Below are 18,480 nucleotides of genomic sequence, written 5' to 3'. Positions count from 1 at the left end.
AAACAATTTATGGAGGCACTTTTTTAGGTTCTGGACATAGAGCAGTGACTGAAACAGTCAAGGTCTTGGAACTCATGGCCCTTACCTTCTGATGGGGGTGGGTGGAGAGGATACACAAAAGAAATCAGTGATCCATGCTATGAAGGAATTAAAATAGTATGGAAGAGAGGGTGCCTGTGGCCACTATACTCAAGGTCAGAATTGGCCTCTGAGGAGGTGACAATCGAGACTGATAACCTGAAAGATGAGAAGGCACCAAGTTGTGGGACGATCTTGGAGTAAGGCATTTTAATCTAAACATTGTTTTAGATGGAGAAAGGACTGCTGCAAGGTGGAAAATTTTTTCACGGATATTTTATTCAGGATGTGCTATGTGCCAGGTGCTAGGTTAGGAATTGAAAATGTAATGGGGCGCCTGGGTGGCTCAGTCGGTTGAGCATCTGACTCTTAAATTTTTTTTTTTTTTTCCCCAACGTTTTTATTTATTTTTGGGACAGAGAGAGACAGAGCATGAACGGGGGAGGGGCAGAGAGAGAGGGAGACACAGAATCGGAAACAGGCTCCAGGCTCTGAGCCATCAGCCCAGAGCCTGACGCGGGGCTCGAACTCACGGGCCGCGAGATCGTGACCTGGCTGAAGTCGGACGCTTAACCGACTGCGCCACCCAGGCGCCCCTGAGCATCTGACTCTTGATTTCAGCTCAGGTCATGATCCCAAGATCATGGGATTGAGCTCCGGGCCCCACGCTGAGCATGGAACCTGCTTGGGATTCTCTCCCTCTCACCCCTACTCGTGTGCTCTCTCTTTCTTTCTCTAAAATAAAATTAAAAAAAAAAATTTTAATATATGGCAGTGAATAATACAGTCACAGTCTTTCCTTCCCCCATGGATCTTACAATCTAAGCGTTTCTGGAAGAGCTGCAGCCTTTGATTTCAGTGTTTCAGACCAAAAACTCTTTACTGGGGAGATGAGGAAGATTGGGGCACACAGGAATCCAGATTTAATTGAAGACAGGGAACCAGCCATGTGATGATCTGGGGAAGAACTTCAGGTAGAGGGGTTAACAAGGGCAGAAGCCCTGAGATGTGTTCAAGGAACAACAAGGAGACAAGTGTGAGGGAGAGGGGACAGAGGCTAGATCATGTAGGGCCTTGTAGGCCATGGTAAGGAATTTATATTTTCACTTAAGAGACTTGGGAAGCTGTTAAAGGGTTTTTAATTTTTTTTTAATGTTTATTTATTTTTGACAGAGAGAGAAAGAGACAGAGTATGAGCGGGGGAGGGGCAGAGAGAGAGGGAGACACAGAATCTGAAGCAGGCTCCAGGCTCTGAGCTGTCAGCACAGAGCCCGACGCGGGGCTCAAACTCACAGACTGCGAGATCATGACCTGAGCCTAAGTCAGATGCTCAACCAACTGAGCCACCCAGGCGGCCCTGTTAAAGGGTTTTTAAAGCAAGACAGTGACATGATTGGATTTTTTTTGTTTTTTTGGTTTTTTTTGTTTGTTTAAGAATGTTCACTGGTTTCTGCAAGGAGAACAAGGGTAAGAATGGAAGCAGGAGGTGGATTAGGAGGCATTACATTGGTCCAGATGAGAAAGGATAGACTTGAATATGGTGATGGTAGTAAAAAATAAGAGAAATAGATATGTTTGGTGTATAGAGAAAACAGGACTTGATGGGATTGGTGACAAGATGATGATAATAGCTAACAACTCTATGAAAGTAGGTAGTGTTATTAAAACCATTTTACAAATGAAAACAGACACAGCATGGTGAAATCATTTGCCCAAAGTTACACAGGTAGTAAGTGGTAGTATTCTGTTTCCAACCCAGACAGTCTGGTCCCAGAGCCACTTGAGTTTTGGGAAAGAAAAAGGATAGCATGTTTAGCCAACGTTAAGAAAAAAGAATTATCGAGACCAGATGACTAGATCGTATGGAAGAAAAAAGAGTCAAAGATGACCTAAGAAATTTTTTGTTGTCCACAGAGAGATGATAGTTGAATCTATAGGAGTTGATTACATCCAAGTGAGAGGATACAAGTATAGAGAAAGGGAAGAGCTAAAGATAGAGTTTTAGTGGGGAAGGGTCAACACCTGTAAGCGTGGGATGAGTGAAAGGGAGCAATACATGGGGGTAAGGGGAGAGGGAACCAGCTTCTCTACTCCAGGGTTTCCCACAGCTTCCTAGGCTATGCTTATCTTCCAGGAGGCCCCCCTGACTTCTCCACTCCTCTCCCTCCCTTCCCCAGGACTGTTCATACAAAAGCCTCATTCTTAGCTGAGGCAATAGTATGCATATTTTGTGTACATATTTCAGGAGTTTCTGAAAATAATGGTTAGTTTTTACAAAAGAGAAGTTGAGCTCCCTTGGCATCTGACATTCTCTTGTTCTTGCTCAGGTCAGGATGGTGAGTTAACCTTAGGTAACTAACCTATTACCTTGTTCATGAAGTATGAGTTTCTCAAAGGCCTAGGCGTGTGCTGTAGAAGGGCTAGGAATGGGTAGGAAGGCTAATAGAAACCCCTTATTCATCCAGAGATGTTGGCATTAATGGGTGTACCTGTTACCCAACTTTTCTAGGCAATGGAAGGGAATTTACAGGAGGCTATAATATTCTTAGGAACAAGCAAGGGTTCTAAAACCAGACTGTGTGGGGCGCCTGGGTGGCTCAGTTGGTTAAGCGTCCGACTTTGGTTCAGGTCATGATCTCGTGGTTTGTGGGTTTGGGCCCTACATCGGGCTGTGTGCTGACAGCTTGCTCAGAGCCTGGAGCCTGCTTCGGATTCTGTCTCCCTTTCTCTCTGCCCCTCCCCCACTCACACTCTGTCTCTGTCTCTCTCAAAAATAAACATTAAAAAAAAAAAAAAAAGAATAAAAAAAATAAAAATAAAAAAAAAATAAAACCAGACTGTTTGGCCTTGAAAATCTCAGCTTAGCTGTGTGTAGGCTTGGACAAGTGACTTAACCTTTTCTGTGTGTCAGTTTCTTCATTTATAAAATGAGAATAGTGTTATACATGTATATGTGCATATGTGCATGTAATATATGTGTATGTCACGTATATGTGTAAGGTATAGCATATGTATTATTTTCAGAATTAAATGAACTCACCCACAGAAAGCTGTTAGCATAGGGCCTGGCACATGACACGATATATGGTATATGAAGACATGCCAAGCATGGTAGGTATTTTTACGTACATTGTTTCACTTCATTCTTATAACCAGCCTCACTGAGGAAGAAACTGAGTTACCTGCCAAAGGTCAACACAGCAAGTAAGTGTCAGCAGGAGAAACCCGTTTTCAGCTACATCTGACTCCACAGTGCTGATTCCAAGTGAGGAGAGCTGGCTCCAGAGGCATCTCCTATCTGTGGGCTGCTTCTTCTTTGAAGCCAATGAAGGGAGCCTAGTGAGTAATTTTTCCTAAAACCTCTTAGCCAATTTTGGCTTTATTTTCCACCCTCCAGGATTGGTAGATGCTTCCACAGAAGCTTACTTGGTCCCTTAGAGAGCAAATATGGCAGCAGTAAGTTGGGCTGTTTGAGAACTTTTCCGTTGGAATTCCCCTCTAGTGTCTTTTTTTTGTCGCACAAAGACAAAGAGATCAGAGCATTGGTGAATTCTGTTTTTGTATGGGAGCAGTCAAGGCTCTTCCAACTTCAAGTGATAGAAACACAAATTGGCATCAGCCCAAAAGGAATTTATTGGTCCATATAACTGAAAAGTCTGGAGTGAGGTGGCTTCAGTCTGACTAGGTTGGATCCAGATCTTCAGATGTGAACAGGTCTCCCTCTTTGTCCCCTCATCTCTTGACTCTGCTTTCATCTGTGTTGGCTTCATTCTGAGGCAGACTCTCACTGAGGTAGCCGAAGGGGCAGCCAGTAACATCAGGAGATGTATAATCTCAGCAACCCTAATGGAGAACTTCTTTTCCTCAATGGTTCCAGCAGAAGTCCAGTGAAGACTTTCCTTGACCTGTGGACTTGCCATGTCTACTTCTGGAGCCAAGGAAGACAGCTAATTTTCCAAAGGGAACTCAGGGGCTGGTATCAGAAGATGTGCATGGATGGTTGGCAGCAGATCCACCAAAATCCATCACAATGTAAGGTGCCTTGGAATAGTCAGCGTGATGCCTCTTTCCTGGCCCATGTCACTAACCGAGGTCTCCCCTTCTCATTGCTGCCAACCACCCAGGAAAAGAGGTAGCCGGGGACCTCTGGCCCTTTGACAGAAGAAGCCATATCACTCTCCTCTCTAGTCACCATCCAGAACAAATACCCAGCATCCTTCTCCTGTCCTAAAAGCAACTGTTTGTTTCTCTGAAGCCCCCAGTGTTTACTGAGGACTGTCACAGCCATTGTTGGGCACCAGATCCTCTCTGCCAATCATGTTCCCTGAACAACTGGGCAGCTTGAAGGTATAAACCAGAGAGGCCTGAGGGAAGGACAGTTCACAGACTTCTGGTCTTTTCCCAGTGTGTGTCCATCTGGTCCAAAGACTGCAGGCCACGTGCTTTGTTTGTTCCTCATGGTGGTTCACTGTTGCTGTTTTAATGTGAATTAGTTTCCAATATTTAAAAATAGGGGAAATTTTATTTAAAAATCCAGATTTCCAGTTCCCCTTTAAAAAAAAAAAAAATCTAGGGGCGCCTGGGTGGCGCAGTCGGTTAAGTGTCCGACTTCAGCCAGGTCACGATCTCGCGGTCCGGGAGTTCGAGCCCCGCGTCGGGCTCTGGGCTGATGGCTCGGAGCCTGGAGCCTGTTTCCGATTCTGTGTCTCCCTCTCTCTCTGCCCCTACCCCGTTCATGCTCTGTCTCTCTCTGTCCCAAAAATAAATAAACATTGAAAAAAAAAATTAAAAAAAAAAAAATCTAAAACCTAACAACACTGGACCCACATTCCCACATGGCAGCAGTTGATTAGAGCTAAAATCACGACTTCTCCCTTTAGATAGGGTATGTGCTTTCTAACTCACCATAGTCCTCACCAGCCTGCTTCATTCAAAACCTAGACTTAATAAGTGTCATATTTGAGACCCCGCTCTGTCCCAAACCTTTGCTTATAGCATTTGGCTTGGGAGAAGATTCTGGTCGTCAGCTTATTTGGGAGGCACAGTGCTGTTGCTTTGGAAAACTAACAACCCAGAAAAAGTTTCTGGGAAAGAGTGTGCACAACTTTGGTCTCTTTGTGGATTTGGTCATCTTTTTGCCGTACATGTTGTTGGCATATCAAACCTCTCGTCACAAATGTTCTGTCTGAAATAGTAACATGTCCTTCTATCCTATGAGTTGCCACCCAGTGAAGGAATCCCTCCCACTCCCAAGGGATGTTCATGTAGCCTCCACTTGACCACTTCCAGCAGCCAGGGAGCTATTACCTCCTCACGTGGCAGCCAGTTCCATTCTTGGATAGATATATTATTTTAAAATTCTTCCTTATGTTAAGGCAGATGCTGTCTCCTTAGGGCTGAAATCCACAAAATGTTGGAGGTAGGAAGAGAAACTGATTTTTCAGGCATGTGAACTACCACTCATCCATCCTGCATCCAGGGCAAACATTGATAATCAGTCACAGTATTCTTTCTCACTGAGCCAGATAGTAGAATGCAGCCTTAAAAAAAATTTTTTTTTAATTCTTTAAAAATTATAGAAGTAATACGTGTTTACTTGCAACTAGTGAAGTGCTACGAAGTTACATAAAGAGACTGTTAATAATTCCTCCTCTCCGAGGTAAACCAGTGCGAACGGCCTACGGTGTGTCTTTATACACATTTCTCTATACACATACACATGTAGATATAATGAGGTGTGTAAGGATTTTTGTATGGTTTTTTATCTTTTTATGAAAATGGCATTGTATTGTATGTATTACCATGGAGCTTATGATCAGCCCTGCAGGTTGGTGGTGAAAGATCAAACACTATATATAGATGTAAACATGATATGTTTTTTGTATGCTATCAGAATCAAGCATGTTTTTTTTTTTTTTAATTTTTTTTTTTCAACGTTTATTTATTTTTGGGACAGAGAGAGACAGAGCATGAACAGGGGAGGGGCAGAGAGAGAGGGAGACACAGAATCGGAAACAGGCTCCAGGCTCTGAGCCATCAGCCCAGAGCCCGACGCGGGGCTCGAACTCCCGGACCGCGAGATCGTGACCTGGCTGAAGTCGGACGCTTAACCGACTGCGCCACCCAGGCGCCCCAAGCATGTTTTTAATAGCTACGTAATATCTCTTTGTATGAGGTGTGCCCCAATTGGTTAATCCTTGCCCTTTGATGGATACTCCTGTTGCTTCATTTCTTCTGGATCCTTCACACCATAGTGCCCCAACCAGCCACTACCAGTCGTTGGGAGTTAGCCTGTGAGGTAAAACCCATTTGTCGTGTCTGATCCAGTCTGACTCCTTATCTTTCACATTGTAGAGAAGGGAAGCGGACTAGCTCCAGGTCAAAGTGAATCAGTGTCTAGGGCAAGACTAGAACTGAATTTTCTTGACTCTCAACGTTTCCCGTGTCCCCTCTCACTTAGAGCCATCCACCCTGGTTCTCCTCTGGAGTAAAAGAACAAATCTAATTCCTCTCCTGTGTGCTACCCCTTCAGATATTCAAAGTCCGCTATATCATTCCTTCTAAGTCTTCTCTTCCACCGGGGAAATTTCCTCAGTGCCTTCAAACTTCTCTTAGGACAGAGTTTCCAAGTCTGTTTCCCATCCTATGGGCCATTCCTTCTGTCATCTTCTCCGGGGCTGTAGAAATCCCAATTATGGCTTCCATGCTCACCTTATTTATTCATTCTTTCAGCAACTACATACTGAAAACCGTCTGTATGCCAGTCACCATTCTGGGCACTGGGTAACCATATAGCTTGCTTTTTGGTGGAAAGAGAAATAACAAACATAAATAATATCTGAGGGTGTCAAATTATATAGAAGAAGTAGCCTAAATAGTGTGACAGACAGATCCCTTAAATCCTATAGTCAGGGAAGCTCTCTCTGAGGAAGTAACATTGAGCTGAGACCTGAGTGACAAGTAGGGGCCAACCATAAATAGGTCTGAAGAAAGAGTTCTAGTGAATAGAAAACTTGTACCAGATGAAATTGGAGAGGCCACAGGAGTCTTGCAGGGACCTGTAGACCAAGATCCATTCAGTTTTAGTTTAGGTTTAGTTTAGGAAATCATTGGAGGATTTTAAGCCAGGAGCAACATTTGATTCCTTTTTAAAGATGTCTTGGCGCGCCTGGGTGTCTCAGTCTGTTAAGCGTCCAACTCTTGATTTCAGCTCAGGTCATGATCTCCCAGTTTGTGAGATCGAGCCCCGCATTGGACTCTGTGCTGAGGGAGCCTAGGGAGCCTAGCCTGCCTGGGATTCTCTCTCTCCCTTTCTCTCAGCCCCTACTCTGCACATGCATGCTCACTCTCTCTTTCCATCTCTCTCTCTCAAAATAAATTTAAAAAAAATAAAAAATAATAAAAAGATTTCTGGGGCACCTGGCTGGCTCAGTTGGAAGAGCGTGCAACTCGATCTCACAGTCTTGAGTTCAAGCCCCGCATTGGGTGTAGAGATTAATCAGAAAAGTAAATAAACTTAAAAAGATTTCATTTTCCCCTACACTTGCCCTTATATGCAAGGGGATTGACATCTGGGTCAGTTTGCTTTGTTCAGGTGTCCCACAGAGGATCTGCCAGGTGAGTCATAGCCATTGTCAGATGCACCTCACAGCGCTCTTCAGCAAGAGGATGGAAGTTCAGGGAGGTGGCAAGACATGAGCCCAGCAAGTTCAGTGGGTCTTTGTGTGGAGTTCTCAGTCCGTGGAGCCAAATGTGGTTTGGGGATAGAGCCAAGGCACTGGTTGTGGGACAGACCAGGAAATGCGAGTAGAGACCTGGAGCTCGAGACACTTAAAAAAAGGCTTCGGAGTAGTGTCCAGAAATCAGTCAACTGAAGAATAGGCCTGTTGTCTGCCCAGTTAACACAGCTCCTGTGTAGTTCCCATCCAAGAGAGGAATTTGGACACTTTCTAGCTTGGGAGTTTTTTACTTTGGATGTGACCCTTCTCAAGTTGGCATCCTCCGTGCTCTTAGGAGTCTGGATGACAGGCATCTTTGGAAGCCAGGGGACTTGGGTCAGGAGTAGCCTTCAGAGGAATGAAGAAGAGGTCTGGGGGAGACTCACCTCAGAGCAGAGATGAGTGGGATCTTAGAGATCAGAGCTGCACCTTTTCCAGAGTGGCAGAGCTGGGTTGAAGGAGGTAAGATTCTCCCAAATCTTTGAAAAAGGCTTTGTCCATGCCCCTACCCTTGGGCACCCAGGCAGTTACTGATCACTTAGCTATCTGCATACTCGAGATCTCCACTGAGGTCACCACCCACTCACATCCTAGCTTTATGAGTCTTAGATTGACATACATAAACTCCATGGAGTCCTCTTAGCAGGTGAGCAATCACTCTTTCCCACTCTCAGAAGAGGTAGGTCAGGGCATGTGCTGGGGGTCACGTGTCACATAAGGCCAGGTTTCCATTAATTCAGATCTTTCCCTGTAGTGTGCAGCCTCTCCTATTTCCCATTGCTGGAAAATCCTACCAACTTAATTCTGCTTCCTTTGGCCCTTTGATAGCTAGGACTGAGGGGCAACCTCTTCTCCTTCGTCTTGCTGAGTCCCAATCAGGTGTTTTTTCTACATCTGGAGATTGGTGGGAAAGTTGGTTTAGTGTCTGCTGTTGGCTTCCTCTTTCTCCCAGGAGCTCAGCAGAGCAGACACCCTAGGAGAGGAAAGCATAAAGCCTCCTTACCCTCTCAACCTGCATTCACCAGGCCAGTTCCAGCCCTTTCATTCTGTCTGACCACCTTCCTTCCTTTTCTAGGAGCCTGGAGAGGTGTGGCTGGACCAAGACCTCCCCCCATGTGAGCAGGTTTCCTCCTCCCCCCACCGCCCGTTGCCACCACGCCAGGGAACGTCCTCAAGCCCTGGCCCTCAGGGGAGAGGTAACAGGAGCTCTGAGCCGAGACCATGTGACGGCGCTGGCCCTCGCCACCGCCGTCCCCCCCACCCTGGCCCCAGGCCCGGCACCATGATGTTCCGCGACCAGGTGGGCATCCTCGCTGGCTGGTTCAAGGGCTGGAATGAGTGTGAGCAGACGGTGGCCCTGCTGTCACTTCTGAAGCGGGTCACTCGCACCCAGGCCCGGTTCCTGCAGCTCTGCCTGGAGCACTCACTGGCGGACTGCAATGACATCCACCTGCTAGAGTCGGAGGCCAACAGTGCTGGTGAGTCTCCACCCCGGAACAGGAGCAGATATCGGAGGGCTGAGGAGGCCCACCCCACAATGTGCTGAGAAATGTGGGTTCTCAGCTTGTTGGTGGAGGGGGAGTCCCTGACCTCCCAAGTCATCATCATTGGTCTCCTGGGGCTTTGTTGCCAGATATCCTCAGGCATGAAATGAGGGGCTACTGGCGGATGGCAGTGCAAACTGGAAACAATCTATAGCAGAGGAAGAGCTATGTCGGGTGGCTTGTCTGGGCGACTGAGAGGAAGGGACTAAGGTCATTACTTATGAAAGGGGATTGGAAGCTGAACAAATAAGTCATTTCTCAAGCTCTGGGACACCAGAGCTAGGAGAGAATTTTAGAAATTCACAAGTAATCTTAAACTGTTCTGTAGGCGCAATGGTAGGCTGGACTTAAGGCATAAATAGCTTCAAGAGAATTTTGAATTTAGGTATAGTCCGTATCAGTTCCCTAAGCACTCAGTAGAGTGTGTACCAGGAGCCTGGTGAGCCAGGCTTCTCTAGAACTCTCTCAGGGGCCCCAGTCATAGACAGGAGTCAGGCCAGAGAACCCTCTCAGGACACACTGCTGAAGCCATTCTGGCCTCTGGGCTTCCACAGGGCGGGATGGAGAGCTGTTGACCTCAGTGATGGGTGAGAGCGATGGCAGAGAAGAGGACATTTCGTGCGTACTTGAAGCTAACTGGAAAGGGGACCCAGGGGCTCTGTGTCAGTGCATCCAAACCCTTCCCACCTTCTCCCCCATAATAATAGCTCACATTAAGCCCTTACGACACACCAAGTACTGGCTGTACTTATATACTAACTTGGAAAGCAGTGTTTTTTAGTGGCTCTAGGGTCAGACTGTCTAGGGTTAGATCCCAGGTCTGTCATTTGCAATATAACAAAGTAACTTTCTGAGCCTTAGTTTCTTCCTCTCTAAAACCAAGATAGTAACTATGCTTACATTTTAGGGTCGTTGTGAGCTTTGAGAACAGTGCCTGGCAGGTAGTAAACACTCAGTAAATGTCAATTGTTTTTATTGTGAATAACTCATTTAGTCCTCACAACAACCCCATGAAATTGGTACCGTTATTTTCCCCATTTCATAGGTAAGGAAATCCACATGGGCTGCTAGGAGCCACAGAGTTGCCTGGCTTCCCTCATCTCCCCAGGCCCATTGCCTTCGTAACAATCCCCTTTATTTTTCCGAATATTTACGTATAAGTCAGAGAAGCACCATGGTTATAGGGTGAGGTGGCTCCTCGGGCCAGGACTCACACCGGCTTTAAGTCCCAGTTCTGGCAGACAGTGAGAGCAAGAATCTAGCAAGACTACAGCAGGCTCAGAGCTCAGTAGCTTCACACCCCTCCACACCAGGGAGGGCTCATCTCTGCTCTGACATCGGTGGCAGGAGTTCTTGGTTGTGGTATGGCTGTGCCCCTAAGTAGGGCTTCTGTGGGGCAGGCCATTTTCTTATGCAGCTTTGTCACACTTCCCTACCACCCCATCCTGTGAAGGCAGTTGGATGAGCACTAAGTACCAATCTTGTCTGTATCTCAGAATCACCAGTGGTGTTTATTCTATTTATTAGAGCATGTTTAATTTTTGCATTTGTTTTCAAAACTTGTAAAATCAAACCCTATGAAAAGTAAAAAGTGAGATCTCCTCCCTTCCATACTTCCATCTTCCCAATTGGTGTATGTTTTGTGAGAGATTCTGTGATGTATGAGTATGCACAGTCTCCCTTCAGCTTTTTCATTATTTTGATCATTTGTTTAAAATGTTTTAATGTTTTATTTATTTTTGAGAGAGAGAGAGTACGAGTTTGGGAGGGGCAGAAAGAGAGGGACACACAGAATCTGAAGCAGGCTCCAGGCTCTGAGCTGTCAGCACAGAGCCTGACATGGGGCTCGAACCCACGAGCCTGAAGATCATGACCTGAGCTGAAGTCGGATGCTTAACTGACTGAGCCACCCAGGCACCCCTGTTTTGATCTTTTTTTTTTTTTTTTTTTTAAGTTTATTTAGTTATTTATTTTGAGAGAGAAAGAGCATGTGTAAGGGAAGGGGCAGAGAGAGGGAGAGGGAGAGGGAGAATCCTAAGCAGGCTCCACGCTGTCAGCGCAAAGCCCTGAAACCAAGAGTTGGCTGCTTAACCAGCTGAGCCACCCAGGCGCCCAGATCATTTTAATATATAGAGTAGAACACTGTGCATATTAACCAATTTCATTTAACAGTGTAACTTGAAGATCATTTCGTATTCAGCACACATGTATATGCCTCATTGTTAATGGCTGCATAATAGGAAGAATAGGTATTTATAGAGGCCTACCTCGGTATCAAACAGTTCTTTACATTTATTACTCATTTAGTCTTCACAACAGCTCTGTAAGGTAGTCTTACTGTTCCCTCATTTTATAGATGAGTAGACTGAGGTCTGGAGAGGTTTAGTGACCAGGAGACTGAGGTCTGGAGAGGTTTAGTGACTTGCCCTGGGTCATACCACTGGTCACAGGTGGAACTGGAATTTGACTTTAGAGCTCTTGCTCCTGACCAGTAGGCTCTACTTTATGGTCTGTTTGGTCTCGCTCATACAAACAGTGCTGCGATGAGTACCCTTTAAGCATCTCTAAGATAAATTCCTAGAATTCTGTGGAACTGCTAGTTTGAAGTGATGTGGATGTAAAAGATTCCTGGTTACCACATCGCCTTAAAAAGACACGGCACCCTTTATACCAAGAACCTGATGCTCATCCCAGATGGTTTGCACTGGGATTTGGGGGTAATGCCTAGCCAGGGTTGAGAATTGATGTGGAACGAATTCACTGATGAATGAAAATAGGAATCAAGGTCTTCAGCCGCAGCCCCAGGTCAGATGGCAAGAATATATAACAAGCTGGTACTTAGATGGAGAGGTAGGGAAAACTTAGAATGAGAGAAGGAGGGCTATGGTGTATATCAGAGTCAGCAGGAAACCTGCCAGGACTAGAGCAGAGCATGACTAGAGAGAGAAGTGGTCACAGAGGCAAATTCTACAGACTGTTAAATGACTCTTAATGGACATGGGGACTCTGGGGCACCTGGGTGGCTCAGTCGGTTGAGCATCTGACTTCAGCTCAGGTCATGATCTTGGAGTTTCTGAGTTCAGGCCCCACATTGGGCTCACTGGTGTCAGCACAGAGCCTGCTTTGGGTCCTCTGCCCACCTCTCTTTGCCCCTGCCCTGCTTGCGTGCACACTTGCTTGCTCTCTCTCAAAAATAAATAAACATTAAAATAATAACAATAATAATAATAATAATAATAATAATAATAATAGACATGGGGCTCCAAGACTAAGGAGGCGTGTGTCTCCTGTCTCGGTCCCTCCCTCAAGTAGAACAGCCCCCTTGCCTTATTTGTGAAGGAAGTAGCTTCTTCCTGGGCCTAGAGGCCTACCTTGTGGGAGGAACTGTGCATCCTCTGACTTTATCTCTTCCCTTGTTTGTTACAGGCTTCCCATTCCCTTGTGTTTCCCAAACTTGCGTCATTGTCCACATCACCTGGTGGGAGGGAAGTGACTCTTAAAATCCAGCCTCCCCACCGCCCCAACCCTGACCCAACCCCTGAAATCAGAATCCTGAGGGGATGGGCCTGGGAACACATATCCAAGTTCTTCTGCTGAGTAGACAGTTTGAGAGATGATGCTCTGCTGGATGATTCATTTGTTACAGGACATGAGAATAGGAATCAGAACATCCAGGAGTTCTAGATCCAACTCTGCCACTAAAACCTCTTGTGCATTGGACCAGTTCCACCCCTCTTGAGCCTGAGGATCCATATCTGGACAGTGAGAGGCTTGTTCTAGATACTCTCCAAGTGCCTCTTGGGCTCTGAAATAATGTACCAAAGAAGGTAGAGCCACAGCCAAGCATATAACTTTGGGGGCTCAGCACATTTTTCTAAAGGAATAGCTCTTAATATTTTATGAGATGGGGGGTGCCTGGGTGACTCAGTCAGTTGAGTGTTCCACCTCTTGATTTTGGCTCAGGTCATGATCCCAGGGTTGTGGGATCGAGCCCTGTGTCAGGCTCCGCACTTAGCGTACAGCCTGATTAAGATTCTCTTTCTCTCTCTCTGCCCCCTCCCCTGTGCTCACTCTCTTTTGAAAAAAAAAAAAAAAAGTGGGGGAGGGGCGGAGGGAGGAAGAAAGGAAAGAAAGAAATGGGCAGATAGGAGACCTGGTGGCTAGTTCGATAAGCATCTGACTCTGGATTTCGGCTCAGGTTATGATCTCACAGTTTGTGTAATTGAGGCTTGCATCAGGCTCTGCGCTGACAGCACAGCACGGAGCCTACTTGGGATTCTCTCTCTCTCTCTGCCCCTCTCCTGCTCATTGCATGTTGCACACTCTTTCTCTCCCTCCATCTCAAATAAAATAAACTTAAAAAAAAAAAAAAGGGCAGGGAGTACAGACGGCTTGATCTAGGCAAGTGAGTCCCAACCCTGGCTTCATGTCAGAATCACTCAGGGACTCTATAAAAATAATCTGAGGCCTGGGTCCTATCCCCAGCGAGTCTAATATTTTTTAAGCTCCCTAGTTGGCTCTTGCGTGCATCCAGTGGAGAACCACTTGTCTTGATACTGACGCTGATGCTGGGTGGGCCCAGGAAGGTGGTGACCTGCTGGGAGTGGGGAGTTGGGGCTGTAGAAGGGGAATCTGGTCTGGGCTCTTCCTCTCAAGCAGTTGGGAGGGTTTAAGGAAGTCCCCCAAACCCAGGCAGCCAGCATTGGTTTCATAGAAGCAGAATCTGAAACAATACCCAGGAACAGAAAAGCAATACCCTAAGGGTCTGTGGAACAGGAAGGAGAGGCCCCAGGTTTCCCCTTGTTGTCATCCCTGTTGCATCTCCCAGTGCTGTCTGTTTGGAGCTGTAACAGTAACGCTAGTCCTCTCTTTCCTCCTGATGCTGACTTGGACCAAAAGAATAGAGCCAGGGAAGCTGAAATCCCCTTCCCTCCCAGGTCCTTCAGCTTCCTAGGCCACATTTCCTGCATTTCTTTCCTCCTCCTGTCCTCTGAGTCAGAGTCCCTGTATCCAGCAGGTTTAAGCTCCTCCCTATCTGGCTTACTGAATCTGGGTGGGGAAACTGAGGTCAGGAGGGGGCCGTGGCTGAATGAGTCACCAGAGCTCAACTCTCATGCCTCCACCCTCCCTTTCAAGCTCTACTGACACAGTTCATCAAACAAAAATGTGAGCCCCCTGGCCCTCCCCCATGTTTGTGTGAGCTGGGGTGAGATAGAGAAGGGCATGTTTGCAGCCAAACCCCAGCCCCTGTGACTAGTGCCTGAGGCTGCCACGATTATTGCAACAGCCCAGCACGTAAAAATGGATTTGCTCTGTGGCAGTCTCCAAGATATATTTGGCTCCTATGATTTGCCAGGACCCAGGGTCATGACCTATTTAGCTTTGGTCACCTGGACAAGGAGGGTACTCGTGCACAGTGTCTCTGGTCCTCTCCGTGCCTGCAGAATCCAGGTTTGCAGCTTGGTGAGAAGCAGCCATTGGCATCATGGCATTCCCAGCCCCCTCCCCCATCCACCCACCTCCAGAATTTCATCATTGCTTGTTGTACGTCTAGCTCAGAGGAACCAGAGATATGTCTGTTTTTGGTAAATAACTGCACGAAATCCCCCATCCCTGTTGGGAATCTTAAGGGGGAGTCCCAGATGTGCCCTCCCATATTACTTGCTCCCCACAGCCCTGAAATAGCGTGGGCTCTAGATCTTCAACCAAAAGCAATGACAATAACATTTATTTTTATTTTTATTTTTTTTAATTTTTTTTTCAACGTTTATTTATTTTTGGGACAGAGAGAGACAGAGCACGAACGGGGGAGGGTCAGAGAGAGAGGGAGACACAGAATCGGAAACAGGCTCCAGGCTCCGAGCCATCAGCCCAGAGCCTGACGCGGGGCTCGAACTCACGGACCGCGAGATCGTGACCTGGCTGAAGTCGGACGCTTAACCGACTGCGCCACCCAGGCGCCCCAAATGACAATAACATTTAAAATGACAGGAGTACTTAACACATGTCAGGTGCTTTGCATGATTGTCTCATTGAACCTTTACAACAACCCTGTGACATAGTGGCTTTTACTACCCCCACTGTACAGAAAAGGAGACCAGGCTCCGAGAGGTTAAAGGACTGGCCCACAAATATGTTGACCTAGCTCATAGAAGCAGAGGTAGATTTTGAATCCAGGCAAGTTTGCCTGTTGAACTTGTGCCCTTACTCAGTATACTCTGCTAGGATATGAAACAGGGTCATCTGAGGTCAGGGGATCCTCGAGAGGGCACGCTATACACACATAGACACCACTACCTTCTAGGAGACCATCTGGGTTCAATTCTGCAGGTATTCATTGGGCCCCCGCTGTGCCCCAACTCTGGGCCAGACTTTTCTGATCTGAGCAGGAAACGAAGTTTCATCCCCACCCATCATCTGCAGCCCCAGCTGGGCTCACCCCAAGGGGCCTGAGGCTGCGCAAATTCCTTGGACCAGATCCAGTGCTCACTGATGCTTCCCAGTCATGGGAGGCCCGCCCTCCCCACCACACCGCTACACAGACACATGAGCACACATTTCCCCAGGGTCAGCCTCCAGTCGTCCAAAACCACTCTCTCCTTTCTCCATGGTAGAACAAGGTCCTTCATTGAGCCCAACCCTTGGGGCTGTTCTGTCACGTCCCCTGGCAGTACCAGAGGAGAAGCTGTGTCCCTTAGCCCTGGGGTCCTGGCAGTATCCTGGGGTGGGGGAGGGACTAGACAAGGCTTCTCTCTGTCCCAGATGCCTCTGGCTACTCTGTAAGGCCTAAACAACAGCGATTGAGAACATCAGGGTAGGGCTGGAAGGAGTAGGCTGACTGTTGGAGGAGAAGGGAGAAAAACACCAATCACTGAGTCATACTGAGTGCTTACTGTGGGCAGACTCTGTCAGGTGCTTTACATGCACTGTCTCCCTAAATCCTCTCAGCAGACCTGTAATCCCTCCTTTCCAGGGGAGGAAGTGTATTGCCCAGGCAACTGCATAACACAGCTGGGATATAAGTCTTTGACTTTCTGTCCCTAATCTTCATCACGCTATTTCTCCTCATTAAGAGCCAAAAACTCAGGGATTAAGCCAGGGGAATGGGGTACCAGGGTATTCATTCCTATATGATCTAGTGCCATGTGGAGGTGGGGGGGTGGGAAAGGTGAAGGCTTCCTCAAGTCAGGAAGGCCTGTCCCACCTTGGAAACATCCTTAGATATGGAGATGACCTAAGAGACAGCCTTGTAGTCATGGGAAGCTGGTTCAACAAGGTTTCCTAGCCTTGAGTGGTAGGTCCTGCATGAGATCAGGAAAGCCAAGGATGGCGGAGGGGGAAGGGGGTGGAGAACAAGAGATTTGGCATTGAAGAACCAGTATAGTGTTGTTGGTAAATGTTCCTCCCAATTCTAGAAGCTGACAGACCTGGGCTCAGGTCTTGGCTCTGTCTGTTTGAGAAAGTGATTCCACCTCCTGAAATTTAGTCCCTCATCCATAAGATGGCAATGTTTTTTGTTTGTTTGTTTAATGTTTATTTATATTTGAGAGAAAGAGAAAGAGCATGAGCAGGGGAGGGGCAGAGAGAGAGGGAGACTAGACTCTGAAGCAGGCTCTAGGCTCTGAGCTGTCAGCACAGAGCTTGATGTGGGCCTCGAACTCACAAACTGCGAGATTATGACCTGAGCCGAAGTCAGACGCTTAACTGACTGAGCCACCCAGGTGCCCCTTTTTTTGTTTTTTAATTTTTTTTAATGTTTATTTATATTTGAGAGAGAGAGAAAGAGCATGAGCGGGGGAGGGGCAGACATAAGATGGCAATGTTAAAAAGAGTTGAGGTGAGGTTCTTAGCATAGTGTCTGGAATATAGTAAGTGCTCAATAAATGCTATTCATTATCATTATTATTGTGTAGTATTACTGTTCTATTTTGGCCAGTACTATGGGCATAGCAGGAATTGATGACTCTGAATGAATAGATGAATCCCTGGGCACTTAAACAGAGGTTCTTTTGTTTGTTTGTTTGTTTGTTTTTTGTTTTTTATTTTTTTTTTTTAACACTTATTTATTTTTTTTTTCAACGTTTATTTATTTTTGGGACAGAGAGAGACAGAGCATGAACGGGGGAGGGGCAGAGAGAGAGGGAGACACAGAATCGGAAACAGGCTCCAGGCTCTGAGCCATCAGCCCAGAGCCTGACGCGGGGCTCGAACTCACGGACCGCGAGATCGTGACCTGGCTGAAGTCGGACGCTTAACCGACTGCGCCACCCAGGCGCCCCTCTTATTTATTTTTGAGACAGAGAGAGACAGAGCATGAACGGGGGAGGGTCAGGGAGAGGGAGACACAGAATCTGAAACAGGCTTCAGGCTCTGAGCTGTCAGCACAGAGCCCGACGCGGGGCTCGAACTCACGGACTGCGAGATCATGACCTGAGCTGAAGTCGGCCGCTCAACCAACTGAGCCACCCAGGCGCCCCATTAAACAGAGGTTCTTTAGGCAGCTTAGAGCAGAGAGTCCCAGGCCAAGAGAATGTGCAGTTATATGGTGAGTTGGGAGTTGTGTATGATTCATTTTCTTAGGGCTACAGATGTTAAGTGTTTCCTTTGCCCTGTAGCATTTTCTCCCATCCTGCAGTCCATTGAGCTAGTCACAGAAGTGGTAACAAGGTTTTCAAGGAAGACCTGTAATAGCTCCTTCCCAAGGCCGCCTTTATGTGGCTGGTCTGGGGCCTTATTACTTAGGGAGTGACCTTCTGGGTCAAAAGGGGAAACCTGGCTCATCTCCATGAGACAGATTTAGGCCCTCACACTGTGGGATGGGAAGGAGATGTCACCAGATCACTGTGGCATGGACTGGCCAGTGAGGCTTCCTGGAGGAGGGCAGGTTTAGGCAGTCCATTAAAAGACAGAATTCAAATGGGAGGAAAGATATTATTGTAGGTTCAAGCCTTGGATCTCAGTGTAAGTGTGGAAACTTGGATGAATGTGATGTGGAGAGAGCCCCAGGGAATGTGGGGGTATCCCACATCTTTGGAGGAATAGGAGGTGGTGAGTGCCCTAAAAATGAAGGTGCTGTTGGCTAGGAGTTCCTGAACTTGAGTCTGTTGGTTGCCATTGGAAGCTCCTGGTCAGGAACATGA

At 46.9% G+C, this 18,480-nt stretch overlaps 1 protein-coding gene across 3 annotated transcripts in view; it reads left to right on the top strand.

Annotated features, from left to right (window-relative positions):
* SAMD4B (sterile alpha motif domain containing 4B) overlaps nucleotides 1-18,480 on the top strand; it is a 40,280-nt gene that overhangs the window by 5,832 nt on the left and 15,968 nt on the right. For all 3 annotated transcript variants that reach the window (XM_045442377.1, XM_045442378.1, XM_045442379.1), the window contains exon 2: nucleotides 8,872-9,274. In XM_045442377.1, coding sequence (XP_045298333.1) covers nucleotides 9,079-9,274 — 196 coding nt within the window. In that variant the 5' untranslated portion in view covers nucleotides 8,872-9,078. The remainder of the gene's footprint in view (nucleotides 1-8,871; nucleotides 9,275-18,480) is intronic.

Source organism: Leopardus geoffroyi, chromosome E2 (assembly GCF_018350155.1).
Source record: "Leopardus geoffroyi isolate Oge1 chromosome E2, O.geoffroyi_Oge1_pat1.0, whole genome shotgun sequence".
In the NCBI taxonomy this organism is placed as follows: domain Eukaryota; kingdom Metazoa; phylum Chordata; class Mammalia; order Carnivora; family Felidae; genus Leopardus; species Leopardus geoffroyi.
This window is presented reverse-complemented; position numbering and strand designations above follow the sequence as displayed.